Here is a 20,565-nt window from a genome sequence, read left to right as displayed (position 1 = left end):
TGCTCGTGATATCACATGAGCACACAAATTTCAGAGAATCTAATTATGAAGAGGTGAAACAAAGAATCAATCTTCCTCCTTCACATCCGCGAAGAAAGGAATCTCATGTTTTCCATCATGGCGTCAGCAATTGAAAAGCGCCGTAGTCCTTCATTCCGTTACCAGTGGTTCCACTATCTATGACCAGTCTATCCGGAGACTCGCGGGGTAATACCGTTGGAGCACCGAGGCAAAAGCAACTACAGTCTGTCAATATGCGGAGAGACGGATCTGCCGATAGTGCTAAGTTGATCTTGTCCATGACGGCTTTGGCAAGGTAGGTACGCCAAGTACGTGCCAGTGACCCTACCTTGCTGCATGCTGGTCAAAGTGCGTGCATGCATTTACACGCAGATTCAACGACTAATCGAGGGAAATCTTCAGGTTTGGTCCCATTGCCTACGCCGTCCCCCGGCTGCAAGTGCGATAGAAGCTGGTACGCTATCTCGATTTCCTCGGCACGCCATTGATCGAATCCTGCACACTTTCGTGCTGTTACTCCATGCTCGCCATCATGATGGCAGGGAACCAGTATGGGGAGCTCATGCAGCTTCCCTTGCGTGGGGTGAACACTAGAGGCATCCCCGTTCTTCTACATTCACATTGAGATTCATTCTTTCAGCGACATCCCACGGCATATCAGCATCGGAATTTGCAGCCATTGCTCATCTGTGGTCATACCGTCTTCATTGTCCATTATTCAGCCACCATTGCAATGGTAAACACTTCCACGCCGTTCCCCTCAACCTGACTCCCTTTACGGTGCTGACGCAGTCTCCCCATCCCATCTCCATTTATGGCGTTCAGTCGTCCGGCCCATCTTCCTCGCTGCTTCATCTTCGCCGCCCTATGGATACCCTCCGTCGCACCATCTATGGCACCTGCTTGTTCTCCAGCTCACATCCCTCCTCTCTATGGTGATCATGGATATCCGCGGCTACGGTGTCTTATCGAAACTTGCTAGCAACACGGCTTCTCCACGCAAGGAGTCACTAAGCTGACGACTGTATTGCCGTCATGGACTCTCGGCTTTGCTCGCCAGCCCTTTTATGTCTGTGGGCATGACCATAGCGCCCATCTCGCTCCCAGGCTGCTTGATGACTATCCTGCCCACGTCCTCAAGGACATCCTTCTTGACATGTGCCCACCCCCTCTGGCAATGTACAACTGCATACATTCCGAATTATCCAAAAAAGCCTACTTTCACTGATATTTCATCATCCAGGAATCTCCTCTTCTCGAAAGTTCATCAGCGGGGCCCCGCGTCAAGTCCCGAATGTCGTTGTCTCACATTCTCGAGTTCTTCCCCTGACTTTTTCCTGAGAAAGCAAACCGTCATACCATACGGCAACTCGTTTCCAGTCATGACAGACGTCAGCCCAGACACTTTGCTTCAGTCACATTTCTCAGAGCAAACAAGCATACAAACACTATCAAAATACCTATGATTTGATTCTAATACATCTATGTCATTAGGTATATGGATTCCCTCAAAGGGGAAACCGCTATCGACGGCAACGCCCCTTCTCCGCCTCACAAACTCTTCGTGGCCCTTGTGTTCTATAGCGGCAGTGAATCGGCGGGTTGACCCAAACGGACATTCCCAAAATGCGTTGTGTGCTGCGCCCGCTCAAAATGATAACAGTTAAAAGCAATATCTTGGTCAAGAAGGCGAGAAAAGATGGTAAGAAACGAAAAAAATCACCAAGAAACAAGACAAGAGCCAAATCCGAAGAGGACGAAGAAGTCGTCAAGAGAAGAAAAAGAAGAAGAAAAATGTTCTGCAGACGAAGGAGAAGAAGGAAGAACGCAAACCCCGGCCAAATGATGCTCTAGCCCACATTTTGCTGGTTCTTCCCAAAGGCCCTGTATCCATCGATCAAGTCCAACCCAAAAACGCCAATCATACTTGACCTGTTGTTTTTTGTGTCCTTCTCAGCATTCAAATCGTTTGCCTCCATTGCCAAATATGCTCGCCAATCTAACTTCCTTCCCCTCCCCTTTTTTACCCCCCTTTCCCTCCAGCCAATCCTTGCCTAATTTCCGGGCATCTGGTCGGGTGTAGGGCCATGAAGTCAACTCGAGGTTGATCAATATACATAAACATTAAGCCATGATAGGCGACGAAAGCATTACAAAATATATAGTTGCGAAATAGGGGGAATCTTTCAAAATCCGCTGTGGGTGATTTTTGGTGTCTTCTTTGCCGCTTTCTCGATGTTTCAGTTCTCGATGACGGTAGTCGTAGACATGCGCTTGGTAGCCTCAGATCCGGAGCTGCTGATGGCGTCCAGAGTCAAAGATTGCAAAGAGTAGCGGAGAGGCTTGGTGCCGTCCGTCTGGTCGGGAGGCGTGTGAGGCTCGTCCGTGGACACGCGGCGTCCCAGCTCGAACTCGCTGCCGTCATCGTCCTCAATCTCTGAGGGCGGAGCTGTGTCGAAGCTGGTGTCAACAACCGATGCTTCCTCTTCTTTTTCTGTAGATGCATCCTCATCCTTGGCCGCAGATGCTCCCTCTTCCTTTTCTGTAGATGCACCCTCTTCCTTGTCTGTAGATGCATCGGCAACGGAGTCGGTGGACACATCGGCCGGGGCGTCTACAACCCGCTCCTGGCTAGGCTGACGGCTGTGCGTGTGTGTCTCTCCATGAGAAACAGGAACGACGCCACCTCCCAGGCGGGCCCAGAACATCTGCTCTCTGAGGCGGACGCTTTCCTCCCAAGCAGCTTTTTCGTTCTCCGCATCATCGGCCCGCCAGTATCCATCCTTGACCATACGAAGGAATCCCAGGAATTGGCAGGTGGATCGAACGCGGACAGTGCAGTAGCCGCAGAGAGGGTACCGCTGGGCCGAATCAGCCTCGCTTGTACGGAAGCGGTAGTTGCGCAAGTACTCTGCGTCTTTGCGAGATTCGCCGCACAAGGCGCAAGGATAAAACTGCGGCTTGGGAACGGGAAGGAAGCTCGGCGTCGTGGGGGGCGCAGGGATGGGCTCAACCACCAGTGAGCCGTCGGCCACGGCTGACAGGACAGTGCGGCGAGCCAGCCATGACAGTCCTGGTGCAGCATCCAGACGAAGCGTGGGCTCAACGTCTTCAGTCAGGACGCGCTTAAAGAAGCGTGTCTCCTTGAGCTGAGGAATTGGCGAGGGTGTCGAAGCGGCGCTGGTGGCAGACGCGTTTGCGTTCGCGTTGGGAGACTGCGGCGTGCTGGAATTGCTGCTCTGGTTGAGGTTCGAAAAGGCGCTCAATGAGGAGGTAGAGGCGTTTGAAAGGTGTGCACTCGAAGTTGAACCGCCAAGTCCGATGAATCCACCAATGGAGGAACCGGCAGAGACACGGCTTCCGGAGCGCGGATGGGAAAGGCGAGCAAGGGCGATGAAGTCATCGTACTCTGCGATATCGGTGCGCAAGACAGGCTGGATCAGATGCGTAAAGCTAGTCGGGGGAGCCGGGGTCGATTGCGATTCGGCGTTGTGTCTCGACGGGGCTGGCGTCGGCTTCTCGGGAACAGAGTGGGCTTCATCCTTGGGCTCGAGGCCGGGGGTCGAAGGAACCGTGTTGTTGCCCTGGTCGTCGCGCTCCATCACCATGGTTTCGAGCACCTGCTTCAGCTCAGAAAGCTGCTCCTGCTGCGACTTCAGAAGGCTCTCAGAATCGGCGAGCTGGGCCTTGAGCTGATCGTTCTTCTTCGTCAGAACATCATGCTGGAACTGAGCGTCTTCCTTGGCGGCAATAACCATCTTGTTTGCCTCCTCGAACAGAGCCGTGGTCAAATTCTCCAGCTCCTGTTCGATCTTGCGCTTCTCCTTCTCTGTCTCTATCCGGCTTGTCGTCTCCTCGTTAAGTTTCTGCTGCATCGCCTTCTTCTCAGCCTGCCAGACTTTGCGCTCGTTCTCGAGCGTCGATCTGCGAATCCAGACATCGCCAGCCATCATCTCGCGCTGGGCGGCAAGCTGAGCCTCCAAATCGCGGATGCGGTCGTGGGACGTCTCCAATTCGTGACGGGTTGCTGACAGGGTATCATCGAGCGCGGTCTGGTGGTTGATGGCGTTGATGAGCTTCGTGCTGAGCGTCGCAACTTCGTCGCTGAGACCGGGATGCTGAGAAACGGTAGAAGCGCCATCGCCGTCATTCCTGTCCAGATCCGGATGCGCAGTTGAAGGCCTTTGTCCGTTGCCCGACGAGCTGGCCGTTCTTATTCGGGGATCGGGTAGTGTGCTCATCTCGTGGCTGGGAAAGTATGAGGCGGCCTTGGATGCGAACGATATTATGGGCAAATTCGAGACTGAGGGCGACTTGGGCGGCGGTCGAGGCCGGTATGATGATGAGTCGTCAACAGAGCTCGGAACTGTTGATATTGACCGGAGGTGGCTGAGGGATCTGGCTGAGGAGGGAAAGTGCTGAGACCAGCCGGCGACGTGGATAAAGCTGTGGAATAAGCTGTTAGTGGACTGTTCCATTGCTGCCTCGCATCTCGCAGGAGCAGAGAGACAATCGCGTCGCGCACCCAAGAAAGGGGATGAAGAAGGGAAGAGAGGAGAGAAAAAGGCAACGGTGTTGAAGATGGGTAAAATGGGAAAGAAAGGCTAAAAGTGGAGGGCGTATAGCATCAAACTCAAAAGTTTAAACTTCCCGTCGGAATTCAGAAATCCAAATACCATAAGACGGAAAGTACAAACAGGCTCGGGATGATGCGCGAGGCGGGCGCGAACAAGGGAAAGAGGGACGATGCATGCAGGTATGACGTACGAATCCATAGTTACAGCTTCCTCGACGTCCGAGGTCTGGTTGAGCTGCGTCTTTCCTTCCTTCTCAGTTCGCTTTCGATCGGTAGTTTCGGCAGGCGATGCCGTCACCAGTATCACCGTCGGTTCTCTCGCGTATTCGTGTTCGCTCTGTCGTTGTCTGCTGGCTGCTGGAGAGGAAAGAAGACAAAAGTGAAAATAGATGCACTGTCCTGTCGTGGAGGATAGAACACAAAATGGAATGAAGAAGAAAGGTGGATGTGAGTAGAAGGCGGGTCGATGAGGGGATGAAGATGAAGAAGTTGGCTTCGAAGACGGGCAGAAGATCGAACAAGCTAGAGTCCAGCACTGGCTTGTCGCTGGCCGCAATCGGAATAATTAAAGGTTGTAAGGTCGCGAAGATGGTATTATAGTGTACAGTTAGGGGGGGTATAACGGTAAGGATGTACTCGGTAGGTATCGAAAAGAGATAGAATCCCAAAGGAAAGCAAAGAGAAAGAAGAAGAAGGCGAAAAATGGCGCCAAGCGTTGGCTGTGTGGCGTCGAACGCGCGCAGAACGGTTTGCGGACGCCCGAATTGGGAAAGAAATATAGTGAGCGAAAGCCTGAATCTGATAGGCAAAGATCCAACAGAGAGCGACAGGAGACAGGAAGGGACGGAAGAGCGACTGGGCGATTCTTCGACTTGGGACTGGCAAGACCCGAAGGAAACTTGAAAATCAAGGAACAAAGAGAGAGCCCAGAGGCGGCGTCGTCGGCAGCCGGATTACGGAGTCGAGAGGGAATAATAAAGGAGGTCGGGCGGAAAAAGGAAGCGCGGCACACGGTATGTATGGTCGAGGCAAGATTTGGCAGCGCACAAGCTAAGGATGTGCAATTAAAACGGAAAGGGTGCTGTGCTGCGTGCCGAAAAAAAGGGTCTAGAGTCTAGGGCGCGTATACGAGTACGGCGGTGCGTCTTTGGGATCCTTGCTGGCGTCTGTCCGGGTCTCGATTTCAAAGAGTTCTCCCGCAAAGACGAGGCTTTGATATTGAAGCCAGAGGTCGAGAAGTGAGTAAGATGGACGAGATTGGGACAGATGGGAAGAACGGCTTTGGTGAGGGGTGGTTTAGGTGATTGGGAGGGAGTGAGGAGGGAACGGGCGAATAGCCTTGCGCTCTCGCTCTGCCCAGCCTCGAATGGCGTCGTTTCCTTTGCGCGGGAGGCGAGAAAAGGCGTCCCCGGAACTTGTTTCTTGGGGGCTACTTAGCAGGTACTAGTTCCTGCCTGGGAGAAACGGCTCTAGGACAGCGGCAGCGCCACGCTTTGAACATCCGTTTCCACCCAATGGCGCGGCCTTTCTGGACCAGGCCGGTGGCGGAGTGTCACTCGGCAGAATTCGAGGCCCCGGTCGAGCTGTAAGTACGAGCAGGTACAGGCAAGCACTTCTCCTCTCGGTGTTCTTGTTGATGAAGCCGTGCCCGAAGTGAGGAGAAGACGACGGCGACGACGACGACAACGACGATGACTGATGGGAGGAGCGGGAGGAACGGAGCTGGGATGTTGGATGATGTGAGACGAAGGTGGACTTGATGGTAAATAGCGTTCCCAGCAAAGTATGTGCTTTGCGAGATGTTCTACCTGTCTGTATATACGGTAAACTCGGACGACTGCCATTGATGACCATGTATGATGACCATGCCATTGGACGATTTGGCATGTTGACGTGATGCCCAATGCACGCAGGCACAGCACATAACACACACATACGTCAATCGAAAAGGGACCAAGGCGATCTGGACCTGTTTGCCAGGTTCAGGCGTCTCCTTCTCCTCACTCTGGGCTCTCACTTGGTCCTCTGGTTGGCCTCCGGGCTGGGTCAAGGGCGGGTTTGGCCTAGCTGGTGGAGAATCCGATGCACGAGGCACATGGATGTCTTCGTACATAGTACAAGATAACCGGGGGAGGGAAAGGGTGGAAACAGGGAGAGGCGAGTCAAGGGATCGCGCGTTTGCAGGCAGGGTCCCCAGCTGTCTTGTGTGTAGCTGAGCATGTTTTGATAGTTGGCTGTTTGAATGTGGTTTGTAGTATTAGGGATTCGTGAATCAGAGAGCAAAGCAGAATGCACGGGTAAGGATCGGAATGAGGCTGTCAGGAGATGATCCGGAAAGATGCTTGATTCCCGAGGCCAACAAGGAAGCAGAGGCGTGAGAATGTGATGTGCTTTCGCTACTGCAGGTGCGAGAGTGCTCAAGAATTGAAGGTACCTTTTGCTGCGACGCTCCCCGATAACCCTAACCCGGATTAGGAAGTACTTGACAAAAGCAGATGCCGTTCCGTGCCTTGTATCCGAGATGAGAGTTGAAGGCCTTTTCGCATCTCTCTGTATACAAACACATGGAAATCTGGTCTTGCAATGTCAGACATGCTTTTCACATTGTCTTGGCCCGTCTTTCTGTTGAGTAAAACTCTTTGACATCAGTTGATGCTTTCCCTTTTTCCCCCATTGAATCACGAGCTGAACAAGTCTGGGCACTAATGACGAAACGGCTGACGCTAGGGCCCGCTCCCGTACTTCCCACTTCGTACTTGTACTTTATCCGCAAGGCACTTTGCGGCTAGCGCTCCGTATTCGCACATGTATCCTGTACACAGCCGGGGCGCAAGTCTTGGCGGCAGGTCATGATCCGTTTCCTCTTTCCTCTCTCTTTTTACTTGTATTTTCTTGTATTTTATCAATCTTTCATCATATCACTCACTGCCCCTTGCAAGAAGCCTTGAAGTAACCTGACCGGGCGGCTGTAGAGGCCAAGGCTGAAGTGCAATTGCCGGCAGATTGAAAGGTGCCTCGTCTGTGCAGGTACAGGCAAGTATCTGCACCTTCCAGCAGGCAGGCGAAACCGAGCTGCAGCCATTTAAAGGGAGCATCTTGCGCATGCAGCACATCACATGTACTCCAGCAGGTACGAAGACATACATGTACTTCCGTCTCCATAAAGGTACATGTGCAGCCTCGCTGCTCCTTACAGCGCGTACAGATAGTACCTACAGCGCATCTAGGCCCTGTAGAAGCGCGTCAGGTGCTCAGCTACAGGGGGCCCCAGGCTGACCCGCCTCCAGTCTGCTGCGACTGGAATCCATGATCCAATAGCTCCAGCCCCAGAATCTTCCAAGCTTCTCTTTTGCCTCTCTCGGGCTCTGCTCTGCTGCTTCTCGGCCAGAAGCTTACAACAGCTTCAAGTCGTGAGGCGGCTTGTTACATACATGTAGGCTGTCGAGGCCGCTGAGGCTGTTGGGGCTGTTGAGGCTCGAACTACCGAGTCAGCAGCGCAATGCCCTTAGAAAGCCCCCAATTGTCTCTTACATGTTGTATTCCTGCCTCATGTCTTGTATCATCTTCTTCATGCCTCAGTCTCCTTGCTTTAAACAACGCATCAGACACGCATGCCATCGTCACCCAACGCGAGCTGGACTTGCCCCCTGGCAAAGCCTTTGTTGATCCAGCATTCATTCATTATCCGTCAGTCAATCGACAGCAAAGCCTCACAGCATCAAGCAGCAAAAGGCCCATGCCCCTCCCCCGCTGCGACCCAACCGCCCGAACCGCCACACCTGCTCCTTCGTATACGGAGTACCCAAGCGTACCTTGCAGCTTATTGTCTTCCAGCCAACGCGTATCCATCAATAAAAAGAGGCATCATCCATCACATTCGGCGGCATCGACCACTAGAAGAGCAGGTGGTATGAATACCAAGTGGTATTGCTCGTCCTGCGTCCCTCAAACGGATAAGCCTTCTTGTACTATTTGCTCGCTACCAACAATTGGATATGCACTATCGGATTACGTTCTACTACTACTATCACAGAGCCATCGATGAACATGAGCCCGCTACCTGAAACCTGACGAGGGTTGCCAGGCTCATTTCGCGCCCCGTCTCGTATCACATCAGTACCAGGCCCTCGTCATCAGGGCACATTATTTACCTAGTTCCCTTACATTACGAGCACAATCACACGTGTATCGCAGCACAAGGCACCAAGCACGCGAAGGATATGTATTGACAGGTATCGTTGGGAAGAGGTATAAAGCCTCCTCGGCAAAAAGCGGGCAGCGTCAAACAGATTGAACCAAACAATATGAAGAGTATCAGAGCTCCCTACCTCACTCAAGATGGCTCCGCACATCAAAATAGCCAGATTTGGGTACGCTGTGTCTCTTCCAACTCGGTAGGTCCCGCAAAACTGAATGGCATATTGCTGTATGAAGCCATCATCATAATTTACCGATATGAGCGCACGGCAATGTGCAATAATGCATAGTAGAGATAAGCGGATAGTAAGAAGGAACAGCCATGTCAAATATTGTTACCACAATCTGCCATCAACATCCCGTCCCACTTGTGTAATCTACATTGTTGCAAATCAACATAAAACTCGACTTCGGCTGCCGTTTTGCAGCGCTGATATCTCTTGCGAAATCGCTCGCTCGCTCGCTTTTGCAGCAATACATATGAACAAATGAGAGTGCATGGGGTATCTGAAATGACACGTGTGCTCCGCTTTGACAAACAAGTATCGAGATGAACAAAGGAACAACGAGAAACCGCTCCTCCACATCGTATCATATATACAGGTACCCATATCGACAACGAGCGACCTAGGTACTCCTTCATCAATCTTCCTTCCAATCTGCAAATTCCGGCTCGCCGAACGGATTCCATTCTTGTCCGGGATAGCTCGTCGCGCTCATCTTGGGCTCGAAGTCCTCTGGCTCGTAGTAAATCTTCTCCTCCTGTGATGCGAGTCTGATGGCTCGCTTTCGTGCTTCTTCAGTGTCTTCCAGTTCAGCTACCACACCGGTGCTGACAGGCGTGACGCCTGTCTTGGTCTCTGCCTCTCTCGAGCTTTCTGCCTCTTCCTTTGACACTATTTGAGAAACGCCTGATGCCTCGTGGCTGTTCTCGGTACCGCTGGGCACTACCTTGGGCGTAGCATCGTAAAGGTTATCCTCCACCAATTGCCGAGCTTTCTCTACATCTATGCCAAGATTCGATGCTGCAGCCGGCTCAGCTGTCACATCCGTCTTGGGCTCGAGCTTCATGCCAGGCTTCTGATCGACTCCGACTGACACAGCTGGACTTCGTGGGGCAGATCGAGTGCCATCGGCAACAGACAGATTTCCAGTTTCTGACGGCTGGGGTGTTCCTGGATGCGAGATCCCAAGGTTGCTGCCCAGGCCACTAGTGGGCCTTGGCTCATCTCTGTTGGTGCGACTATCTTGAGAGCTGTTCCTGTTGTGCTGACTCAACTGCGTATTGGAAGTATGGGTGCTACGGGCATCATGATAGTCGGCCCGTGAATCAGATGGAGCCCTCATATGAACTGACCTCTCGTTTGGCAAAGGTGCTGACACTGGGCCTTGAGTCATTCGAGGGGGTAACGACTGGATGGGCTGAGGCGGGTAGTGGGACATGAGAGGAGGATGTCCACCCTGCCATTGCTGCTGTTGCTGTACACGTGGATGAAGATGAGGGTGTTGCTGTGGTAGGGGAGCAAACTGGCCGTGCGGCATTTGGCGCCGAAGGTTCTGGTGGTACGGCGATGGAATCATGGTGCCCTCGCCATGTACCGCCGCATATCCCCTAGGGATAGGTACGGTCTCATAAAGCGGCTCTGATGAGCGAGTCTGATTTCGAGGCGGTGCACTCTGCTGTGGAGGCCCAGGAGGCATCGTTTTGGCTCTGGGAAGATTGGGCGGCGGCCCAGATGCCTGCAGGTAATGGCCATTGGCAGGCATAGCATTAGGCTGTGGTCCCTGTAATTGTCCTGCCTGCTGCTGATATCCTTGAGGATGAGGCTGGGAGCTCAGATTTTGAAGCTGCCTGGGAGATGGTTGAACGCTCCCCTGATTTTGAGTACTCTCCACCTGTTTGGACGTTCGCCTGAGAGCGCCCAGCAACTTGTTGCCCCTGATCTTGTCCGCCACAGCAGTCTTGTTCTGGCCAAGGATCAGGCCCTGTTGCTGTGGATATTGCTGCTGCTGCTGCTGCTGGGTTCTTTGGGAGATTTGCTCCGTCACTCGATTCCTGAGTCCTTTCCAACGTGATGCTTGGCCATCTTTCTGATGAGCTGCAGCCTCTGGGGTTTCTGTAGATGCTCGCCCGAACGGCCCAGGAAATCCTGGGGCAAGGTGTTGCGGCCCGGATTGGACTGGATACACTGGTGTCGACGCCTCTGAAGCAACGGACGCATTAGACATGCTCACCGAAGGCGGATATTGAGGCCGCAATTGCTGTGATGCCTGTGTACCCGCAAGCAGGGGCGATGACGAGGTAGGGAAATTCCGACGTCCTGCTGTGTCAACAAGGTGCTGCTGAGACTCAGATCTAGTGTGAGACCGAGGAGTAGTTGGCGGTTCCATATTTTGCGCATCCGGCAACTTGGCACTCGCCAAAGCCGGCGAATGTAGCTGCTGATGTTGAGAAACTGGCGTTGCGGCTTTGCTCGACACCTGAGATTTTGCAACTTGTGGCGAGGGCTCCGGAGACAGAGCCACACTACCTTCGGTCTGATGCACAGAGCTTCCTCCCTGCAAAAGGGACTTGACATCGGATTTCTCGCGGAGAGAAGAAACAGATGGGAAAGAGTGGACCGACGGTGGCACATCATTAGAAACAGTATGGTGAATGACAGGACGGCCAGCAGCAAGGTCGGCATCCGAGGCTAGCAGAGATGTCTCAGGAGGAGGGGTGATCAAGACGCCCTCTACAATCTCGTCATGCTCCGGGGTATGGCTATGAGGTTGGACGGGAGCTTGCTCTTCAGTCTTGTTGGAGGTGGATACAATGGATATATCCGGGGATACCGTCTGTGATCTCAGAACATCTTCTTCGCTCACACCATCCCCCTTAACAGGTAAGGGGGGTATTTTCTCCTGGAAGTTGAAGTCTCGAGGCCTAGGAGTCTTTTGTTCCGTCATGGAGTCTACTTGGAACTTGGGTGACTCCAAATCTATGTCTCCAGAAACCCTCTGGCCTTCTGCAGCAGCAGACTTCACGGTCTGCGGGCCCATTTGGGGGACGTTGGCACGAGCCACTGGAGTTGCGGTCGAGAGCGGCGGCTGGTGGCTCTGAGCATTCTGTCGTCCAGGGTCCAGAGCTGTCATCTGTGATGATGGCGCGAGATGAGACGATGCTAATCCTGGCGAGGCTGCTAACCTCTCCTGACCTCTAGCTGCAGGGAAGGCTTTAGAATCACCGAATGATTTCTGCGCCGAATGTTCAAAAGCATGTTGCTGCTGCTTCTTCTTCTCAGCGTCCTCGCCGTGGCCGTAGTTTTGAAAAGACTCTTCGAATCCTAGGCTCGACAGGGAGCCCAGCCGATCTGAGGCAAAATCTAAAGAGGGTAGTTGAATGGATTGTCGAGAAACAGTCGACGCCTGGTTTTGAAACTGGGGGTTTTGCCTGCGATCGTCGGTCTGCTGCCTGGGCATTGCCCCCAGTGAAGCACGATCCTGACGAGAGCGAGAGAATAGACCCGTGATTCCGGATACTTTGGCGATATCGGATATCCTTCTCTTATGCGCAGCCCCACCGTCTCGGCCATCACCACCACCACCACCAGCGGCTGACTCAAAGGCGGAGTTGGAAGTGGAAGCACGAGAGAAATGACCCGGGCCTATTTTGAACTGTCCAGCACCAAAGAAGGCGCGCTTACGCTCTTCGCGAGGATCAACCAGCGGCTCGCCCCCGGCGGATCGTGTATCTCGCTGGCGCGCTTGGTTAATCATGTCCTCTTCCGTCCGAATCGCCTGTTCAGTTGACGAAGGGCGACCGGAGAAGCCAAGGAAGCTGGCCCGCTTCTTCCTGCGATCAGCGGTATCTTCTGTGGCTACACTAGTTTCAGAAACCTCATCCCCTCGGAGCTGCACGGAGGGACGTCTGGCTTCGGTAACAGAGCCTCGGCGTTCCCTGGAAGTTGCCCTCGCAAGCCGGGTTCCAATCTCCTTGAGTATGCCCGAGCTTCTCCTACGTCCACGTTCGTCGGACTCCGGCCCTCCTTGTTGCTGTCGCGGAGCAGCCATTCCCTCTCCAGGCGGACGGTTGTGCATTTGGGGCGGGAATCCTGGACCTCGATTTTGCTGCCGTGGATCTTGCCCCGGGGATAGTTGAAATAGCTCGGGGTAGCGCCGAGCAGACGATGGAGGCACATCGCTTCGGAATCGAGCGGGCGGACCCTGGGGGGCTGGCACCGGGGCTGCTGGGAGGTCCAAGCTAAGCTCCTTCTCGTAGCCGTAGTAGGCATCCTGCTGAGAGATATCTGTGCCAGAGCGCTTTTTGGTGAGGTGAAGCGGCTCGGCCAGGTGACTCTCTTCGAGCTTCCACGGGCCCGCGGGAGGGAGCTTCTGGACCAAGCTGCCTAGCATAGGCGCGGCCGGGACAAACTGAGGCCCATGGCCACCAGGGTATTGCTGCCTGTATTGCTGCTGCTGCCATACCTGCTGAGACGGTTGAGGCTGCTGTGAATGAGGGAGCTGGGGATGATGATGATGGCCTACGTTGGTAGTTTGTTCCAGGCCATATCTCGGTCCTGCACCCGCCACTGCCTCTGAAGCATGCTGGGACGCATCAATGGCGCTGGGAGGAGAGAAGTGATGAGCGTTAATGTCAGCACCGTCACCTCCTGGGCTGCCGTCATCCTCGTCTTCGTCGTCGTCTAGGGCAAAGCGTTCCGATGCCCTCCGTGCCTTTGATTTTGTGCCAAACGTCGAGCCCCTCCTGATGGGCGGTAGGCCGATAAAGGACGAGTTGCGCTTCGGCGCACTCGACCCGTCCAGGGGCTGATTCTGGATTTGGGATTGGCCTTGAGTTTGAGTTTGTGGCTGGCCCGCGTGATGGTCGGCTCCAGGGCCAATTGCAGGTCCAGAACTAGTATTCCCCAATGCTCTGAGAGATGAGGACATTCTCTTGGCCTGGCTCCGTTCACCCTGATGCTGAACCATGACCCAATCATCTGGTGTCACGGTATCCGGACTCAAGTCAGAGAGTCTTTGGCCAGCGGAGAGCATGTTCTCTCCTTGATCTGCTGACGCATAAGGCCCATGGTGGAAATCGTCGGCGATTAGTAATTCGCCTGATCTGACGTGTTCATCGCCAGGCTGCTTCACAGCTGACAGGTCAGGGTCGGGCGTGTCATTCGAGACACTCCATGGAAAGGCGGACCCGGGGCCCGATGCAGCATCCAAGGGGGAGACCGGGGACGGGTCGGGCAGCTGTGGCGGTGTCGTGGAGATGTCATCGCTGGAATGTGGGGCAGCGTCGTCTTCTCGAGGTTTTGGTTCGAGGCTAAACCGCCAGGTCGATCGTCGCTGTGCTTTGTTCGGGGTCGGATGGTCCGGAGAAATGATATCGACCTAGTTGGTGAGAGAAGAAGCAAGTTAACATTCATTCGTCACATCATGGTAAGTTCAACAGAAAGAAATTCCCCTGGGTTAGGTAGTGGTATCGGAGAGGGGTGTGTGCGTGTAGATGGGTGTATGTATAAGTATGTATGTGCGTATGTTAGAGGTGGGTTGGGGAGGAGAAAAGAGGAATGAAGAGGGTGTTTATCGGGGAAAATGGGGTATGTGAGGGAGGAAGAATGTGTGTTCGTGTTTGCCATGTAATTCCTATCTTCATAGACATGCCACCATCACATCATGATGCCCCAATTTCTAGTCCTGAATAAAGGAAGGGCGGGTACACAAGATATCTCCATTCTCGGAGCATCCATCATTCAACACAGCCGATTCGTATCCGGAAGATGAATAAGAGTATCCAGAAAGAGGAGATGACAAGAAGAAGAGGATGAGAGAGAAGAAGAAAAAGTATTATTCTGTCGAGGGAATGAAGAGGAAAGAGAAGGGCCCACTCACTGCGAGTAGGGTCTGGAGAGAAAAATCAATCAATGAAATACCTTGTCCCCGCTTCCGCGCAGTTTGCTTTTGCCCTTGCTCAACAGTCCCTTGCCCATCTTTCCAGCTGAATGCATGAACTCCTTGCTCTTGGTGCCGATCTGGTTGCCCGAATGCCCAAACGCACTGCCAGACATCTGGGATGGCATCGACAGTCCACCCAACCTCGAGCGGCCACCACCGCCTCCGCTACCGCCAACTCCACCACCTCCGACTTGTGGCCCAGATGTGCTGGGCGAGCTGGCGTTGAGATACTGCTGGTAATAGGGCTGCTGCTGGCTCGAGGTTTCGTTGTTAGTCGCTTGCGACGTCAAGTGGCCTCCCGGAGCAGAGATGGATGCCGAAAGCTCGGGATGCTCAGTAGTCATATAAAGAAGCCAGCTCTGAAGGCCCGAGTCTCTTGCAGCCAAAGCCTGACGAGCTTCGTTGTACTTCGCGATCCTCTCTGCGGGCGTTGACAATGCCATGATATCCCGAAAGTTCATGGCTTTGGTCTGTGCATGCGGGTTAGGATTAGGGGCAGGGGCTTGTGGGGCCGGCACGGATGCTGCAGAAGTCGGTGAAGACACGGCCGGGTGAGCTTCCGGGGGCGGAGGTGGAGTTCCTGTTACCAGACTGATGGCACCCTGTTCTGCGAGCAGCTTTTCGTCGGCGATGGACAAGCGCGCCTGTTCGCGGGCAGTGGTAGAAGGTCTGTCACTCTTCACTGACACAGACACTGGAGAAGGAGGCTCGGGAAGCGATGAATCGTGTCCTGGCATAGCGCCAGATGTCTGCAGCGCCAGGGCGCCCAGGCCGGATCCCGTCGCTGTCGGCTGTGCCTGCGACAGCTGAGAAACAGGGCTATGGCTACGAGATTCGTTACCCAAGTTCGTCACAGATGGCTCAAAGGGTTTCAGATGAAGCGCCGAAGCAGAGGAGCCATCGCCCGTTGCCTGCGCCTGAGCCGGAGTCGTGGGTGTGGGGGTGCGGTGTTCCTCATCAGCCTCCCAAGAGAATCTGCGTCTAAGAGAGGATGGCGGCTGCTGCTCATCTGGCTGTTGTGGCTGATCTTGGAGCAATTGCTGAGACTGCTGAGGAGATAAGATCGAGTCAAAGGTAACCGTAGTTGCTGCCGGTGGTGGAGGCGTGGGATTGGTGGCCAGCTTCAGTCCTGGCTGGGCTGAGTGAGCGGGATCCGTCTCGGGCGGCGGCACCGGCGTACTTTCATGTTCCAGACCAGAATCTTCCGCGGTGTCTGCCCAGTAGCTGTCATAGTCCATCAGTGTATAGCTGCTCTCTCTAACAGCGCTGCGGTCCTCCGGAGGGTGCAGCTGAGGGCCGTCGCTAAGCTTGACCTCGGCAGGGGTCGCGCCAGAGGGGCTGAGAGTACGCATAATCTCATCACTCAGCACGTCACTCTCCTTCACCGGACTGTCCTTCATAGGAGACGATTCAGCCGTGCTGTAAGTCTGCACTCTGTGGAACGGTTGAGGCCCATCCAAATCAGGCAATGTTTCTCCCTTGCGAGGCTGAAGAGGCTCCGTAGGCGTGATTTTGCTGCCTTGCGAGTCAAACAAGGGATCTGCAGCCTGCGTTTCATGGGGGGTTGGGGTGCGCAAAGGGGGAATGTCCGGGATGTTCCTGCCAGGAAACAGGCTGTTGGGCTGAGAAAGAGATGCACCTCCTGGCGCTTCGGAGTGATCTTCGTCTTCGGCCAGTGCTGGAGGGGGCTGCCAACGCGACTGGACAGTACTTGGAATGTCTGGGCTAGCTTCAATCACCGGAGGAACAACAGGCGCGCTTTTGCTCGTGGAAGAAGCAAATAGGTCAGCGCCAAAGGCGGACATGCGAGCAAGGTCCGGCAGCTTGGGACTAACAGACATTCGCCCGCGGTCAATCCCAGCTTGAGACTCAATATCCAGCCGAGCTGCTTGGGTGTTGGGCTGGTCAGCATGAAGAGAATCGTCGTCGTCTCTTTCCCAAGTGTCACGTCTGTCCACGCCGGACAGGGGCTTGGGGGCAGACACAGACAAATCTTCACCTCCAATGCTTGGCGGTATAACAGGAGCCAGTGCTAAAGGCTCGTGCTCGTTATCATCGTTGAGGCGACTGTAGTTATCGGGCGAGTAGATGATGGGCGGAGTTTGGTTTGCAGGTGGTGCTGATGGCGCAGAGATCTGGGGCGAAAGAGAGCGACCGCCCACCGGAGGCGTAGGCGTGGGTTTTATAGAGCGCTCAAAGCTGGAAGTCCGTGACACATCATAGCCGCCGGGAGCTTGTTGTTGCTGGTCCTGATGCTGCATCTGCGAAGGTAGCTGGGCAATGCCGGCTAGCGACAGGTTGCTATCGCCGTCACGCCCCTGGGAGGCGGTCACGGATTGAGGTGATACAGCATGGCCGCTGGCAATGGACTCCGAGGCGCTGCGAATCGAGACGTCTGATACGTCGGGAGAAGAAACTCCTACCCGCGGTGGCTGGCTGGCTGGCGGTGGTACAGCGGCCGGTTGCTGCTGTTGTTGCTGCTGAGCCTGTGTTCGCAGCGACGGCAGCGCACTCAGGCTCGACGCTGGGCTGGGAGTGTTGTGACGGGAGTGTAGCAGGTCGGTGCCGGAGAAGGTGCGCAGCGAAGGGTTCATTGGCGGAGGCGGCATAGGCTCCTGGTCAGACTCTTGGTCGTACTCATCAGCTCCCCAGTCGTCGCCGTCGTAGTTCTGGACCTTGGCCTCGACCCATTTCCTCGTCTTCTTCCGGCTCACGTTGACTTGATAGGTCGTCGGCTGAGTCTGCGCGCTTCTGCAAAATCAAACAAAGGCTGTCAGTGGACAAGATCTCGAACGACGCGATGCCGAGGGAGACACGCGGGAGCGGGGAGAGCAGCCGTACAAAGACGTTTGGGCACGTTTCACTGGGTTGCTGTACGAGTCGTCCATTGTGTCGTCGTGAGTATGCGAAACCTCCTGATATGTCTATATCAGAGCATGCTTCCACAGAGGGAAAATGCACAGGAGGCAGCCGGAATGCCGGTTTCTCCCGCTTCCAGGCGGAGAGGTCGTGCGAGCGACGACTGTTGCCTCTCCCTCTGAGAAATGCAGGCGATGGCGCAGAGGGAGAATTGGAGACAGAGCGGACTTTGCGATTGCGAAGATTACGTGGTGGTCTGGAGCGGAGAAACTGGTCGGCAAAGGAGGCTGGAGTAGCAGAGGAACAACAGAGTATCAACAGCCCGAGGGATGACGCTGGCGAGTACAGATGAGTATGTCACGATGAGAGACAGACAAGCGCTGCGAATCCGGGAAGAAAAAAAAGTACAGGGTTCGGTGAGGAGGAGGAGGAGAGAGGAAGAAGCGCGCGATCGTCGTGGCAGTTTGAGGCCAATGCTCTTGCCTAGTACGAAATACCAGGAGGCAGGTGATATAGATGGTACGAAGTACTTCGTACTTTCCTTTCGTTAAAAGGCAGCAACTGCAGTGGCTCTTGGGGAAAGGGAAGAAAGGAAGGAGGAGCCTTGAAAGTGGACAACGAAAAAAGGCTGGCGCGTCCGAACGGTGTGGCTGGTGAGCCGGGAGCCGCTCAGGCAGGGTATCAAGTACAAAATACCTACAGAATACAGGCTTGAAGGAATGGAGAGAGCCGCATGAAGGGGTGTTTCGAGCTTGAAGGGTGCTGAACAAGGGGCAGGTGACGAATTGACCAAGCAAAGACGACGTCAACCCGGCTATTTCCATTGATTCTCTCTTCAAGGATCTCCTTCACAAGCGTTCCAAGTACTTCTACCTGTCGAGACTTGTGGCTATGCTCCTCTAGCCGTTGGCCCACCTCATGGCCAAGGTACCCTCGCCGAGGCCAATACGAAGGTATCTCCCCATACCGCCAGCCCTGTGCCGCTACTTGTGGCCGCTGTCCCGCCCCCAAGGCCGCACGTGTGGCGCCTCAGAACGCCGAAGCAACGTGGATTCATCAAATCCAATCTCAATCTCCCTGACGCTGCTAGCCGGCGACGAACCAATTCGAACCTCAACCCCATCACTTCTTCATTTGACGGCTTCGCTCCTTATACCTTTTTCGAGTCTACGTCTTACTTTGTCCAGAGCCTCTTTTAATTAATTCATCCATCCTTGCCGCCCTCAGCTGCCTGGATCGCCCGTTTCCGAAGCGACCGATTTGCTTGCTGTTGCTGGTCCCTAGTCCAGAGCTGTTCAGCCTCGATTCCCGATATTGTTATCATACGAATACTCCATCTTCGACTCTGCTCGACGACTAATCAACGAGAGGAAGCAAATCTTGCCGAAATTGCTCCCTAATCCTTGCCTCGGCTCACGACCTGATCTCGATCTCAGGGCTGAACCTCGTCCGAAATAAGTCTCACCTCGATTAATCTCCTCGCCAACAAGTCGCCAGACGCGCTGGTCGCAGTCCGGACATAGCAGCACACCCGACGAGGGAACACAAAATCAAACAGAGACATCATCGACTCTGTCCTACAGAATGGCTGTCGCCTCGATCCAGGACCGAACCGCGGAGTTCAGGTCGGTCCTTGCCCAGGCCCAACGTCGCCAGAATGCGAACAAGGTTGGCTCGCAGCGGAGATCGCTGCTCAACGACGCGCAAAAGTCTGCCGCGAACGGAGATGCTCGGACGAGGAGATCAGACTTTGCCCGAAAGGCCGCCGAGATTGGAAGAGGCATCGCGGCCACCATGGGCAAGCTGGAGAAGTTGGCGCAACGTGAGTCTCGCTGCGATGACGATGTGCTTAATGGTGAAGAACTTCAGACTAACTTTCTGGCGCAGTCGCAAAGCGTCGCACACTCTTCGATGACCGGCCGGTGGAAATCAACGAGCTCACATTCGTCATCAAGCAGGACTTGTCGTCCCTCAACCAGCAGATCGGTGCTCTCCAGGCAATGTCGAAGCAACAGCACCCCAAGGCTGACCAGGAGGGCGAGCACAACAAGAACGTGGTGTATTTGCTGCAGGGCAAGTTGACGGATGTCTCAGTCAACTTCAAGGATGTGCTGGAAGCACGAACAAAGAATATCCAGGCCTCGAGGTCGCGAACCGAGAATTTTATATCGTCCGTGTCCCAGCACGCGCAGCCGTCGCTGCACCAGTCCGCCTCGCCGCTGTACGGAACCCCCAACCGAGCATCTCCGGCGCCTGGCAGCGACACTCTCTCGCTGAACCCAGGCCCCATAGGTGACCAGCAGCTGTTGATGATGGAGGAGGCGAACCCCACCAACACGTACATCCAGCAGAGAGGCGAGGCCATTGAGGCCATCGAGCGAACAATCAACGAGCTCGGAGGCATCTTTAGCCAGCTGGCCACCATGGTTTCCGAGCAGAGCGAGATGATTGAACGGATCGATGCCAACACGGAAGACATTGTGGACAATGTGGAGGGGGCACAGCGCGAGCTGATGAAGTACTGGTCGAGAGTCTCCAGCAACCGATGGCTGATTGCAAAGATGTTTGGAGTTTTGATGATTTTCTTCCTGTAAGTGCTTCTTTTGCGGCGGTTTCCCCCTGTTTTACGGATCAAGTGACTAACTGATATGTGCGATTAGACTATGGGTTTTGGTCTCGGGGTAAAGATGCCCATTGGGTTATAGAGACGACGCAGATGCAGCTGTACGGATACCATGGGACGGTTACTTATTTATTTTACTCTTTCTGGACGTCGTTTTCCTCTTTCTTCGGCATGTATAATGTCCTGATGTACAAGGATCTTCCATGTTTTCCACGCCATTTGATTTCTATTCCTTTTTACTCTTCTTCGTTCTCTCCATTTATTCCATTCCTATCGTCCTTTGTCGTTTTCGCTCAAGGCATCGCAGGCTCTGTTGTAGAATTAGAGGCAAAACGCGGCGGCA

General features: G+C 54.3%; 3 protein-coding genes across 3 annotated transcripts; 1 reads left to right on the top strand and 2 right to left on the bottom strand.

The window, feature by feature from the left end:
• Positions 1-2,261: 2,261 nt before the first annotated feature.
• On the bottom strand, positions 2,262-4,499 carry BBK36DRAFT_1155137 (guanyl-nucleotide exchange factor; the record flags this gene model as incomplete). The annotated part of the gene is made up of 1 exon (XM_024893797.1): positions 2,262-4,499. The coding sequence occupies one exon, from the start codon at positions 4,497-4,499 to the stop codon at positions 2,262-2,264; it is 2,238 nt and encodes a 745-aa protein (XP_024753643.1).
• Positions 4,500-9,436: 4,937 nt separating this feature from the next.
• Positions 9,437-17,628, bottom strand: BBK36DRAFT_1107616 (hypothetical protein; the record flags this gene model as incomplete). The annotated part of the gene is made up of 4 exons (XM_024889269.1): positions 9,437-13,626; positions 13,693-14,176; positions 14,719-17,491; positions 17,582-17,628. 4 exons carry the CDS (start codon positions 17,626-17,628, stop codon positions 9,437-9,439), a joined length of 7,494 nt encoding a protein of 2,497 aa, XP_024753642.1.
• Positions 17,629-19,183: 1,555 nt separating this feature from the next.
• Positions 19,184-20,284, top strand: BBK36DRAFT_1107941 (t-SNARE syntaxin; the record flags this gene model as incomplete). The annotated part of the gene is made up of 3 exons (XM_024889316.1): positions 19,184-19,421; positions 19,487-20,189; positions 20,260-20,284. The coding sequence occupies 3 exons, from the start codon at positions 19,184-19,186 to the stop codon at positions 20,282-20,284; spliced, it is 966 nt and encodes a 321-aa protein (XP_024753641.1).
• Between the last annotated feature and the right edge of the window lie 281 nt (positions 20,285-20,565).

The sequence above is a fragment of the Trichoderma citrinoviride genome (genome assembly GCF_003025115.1).
Source record: "Trichoderma citrinoviride strain TUCIM 6016 unplaced genomic scaffold BBK36scaffold_1, whole genome shotgun sequence".
Classification (NCBI taxonomy): domain Eukaryota; kingdom Fungi; phylum Ascomycota; class Sordariomycetes; order Hypocreales; family Hypocreaceae; genus Trichoderma; species Trichoderma citrinoviride.
The sequence above is the reverse complement of the archived record's forward strand: the minus strand, read 5'-3'. Positions and strand labels throughout refer to the sequence as shown.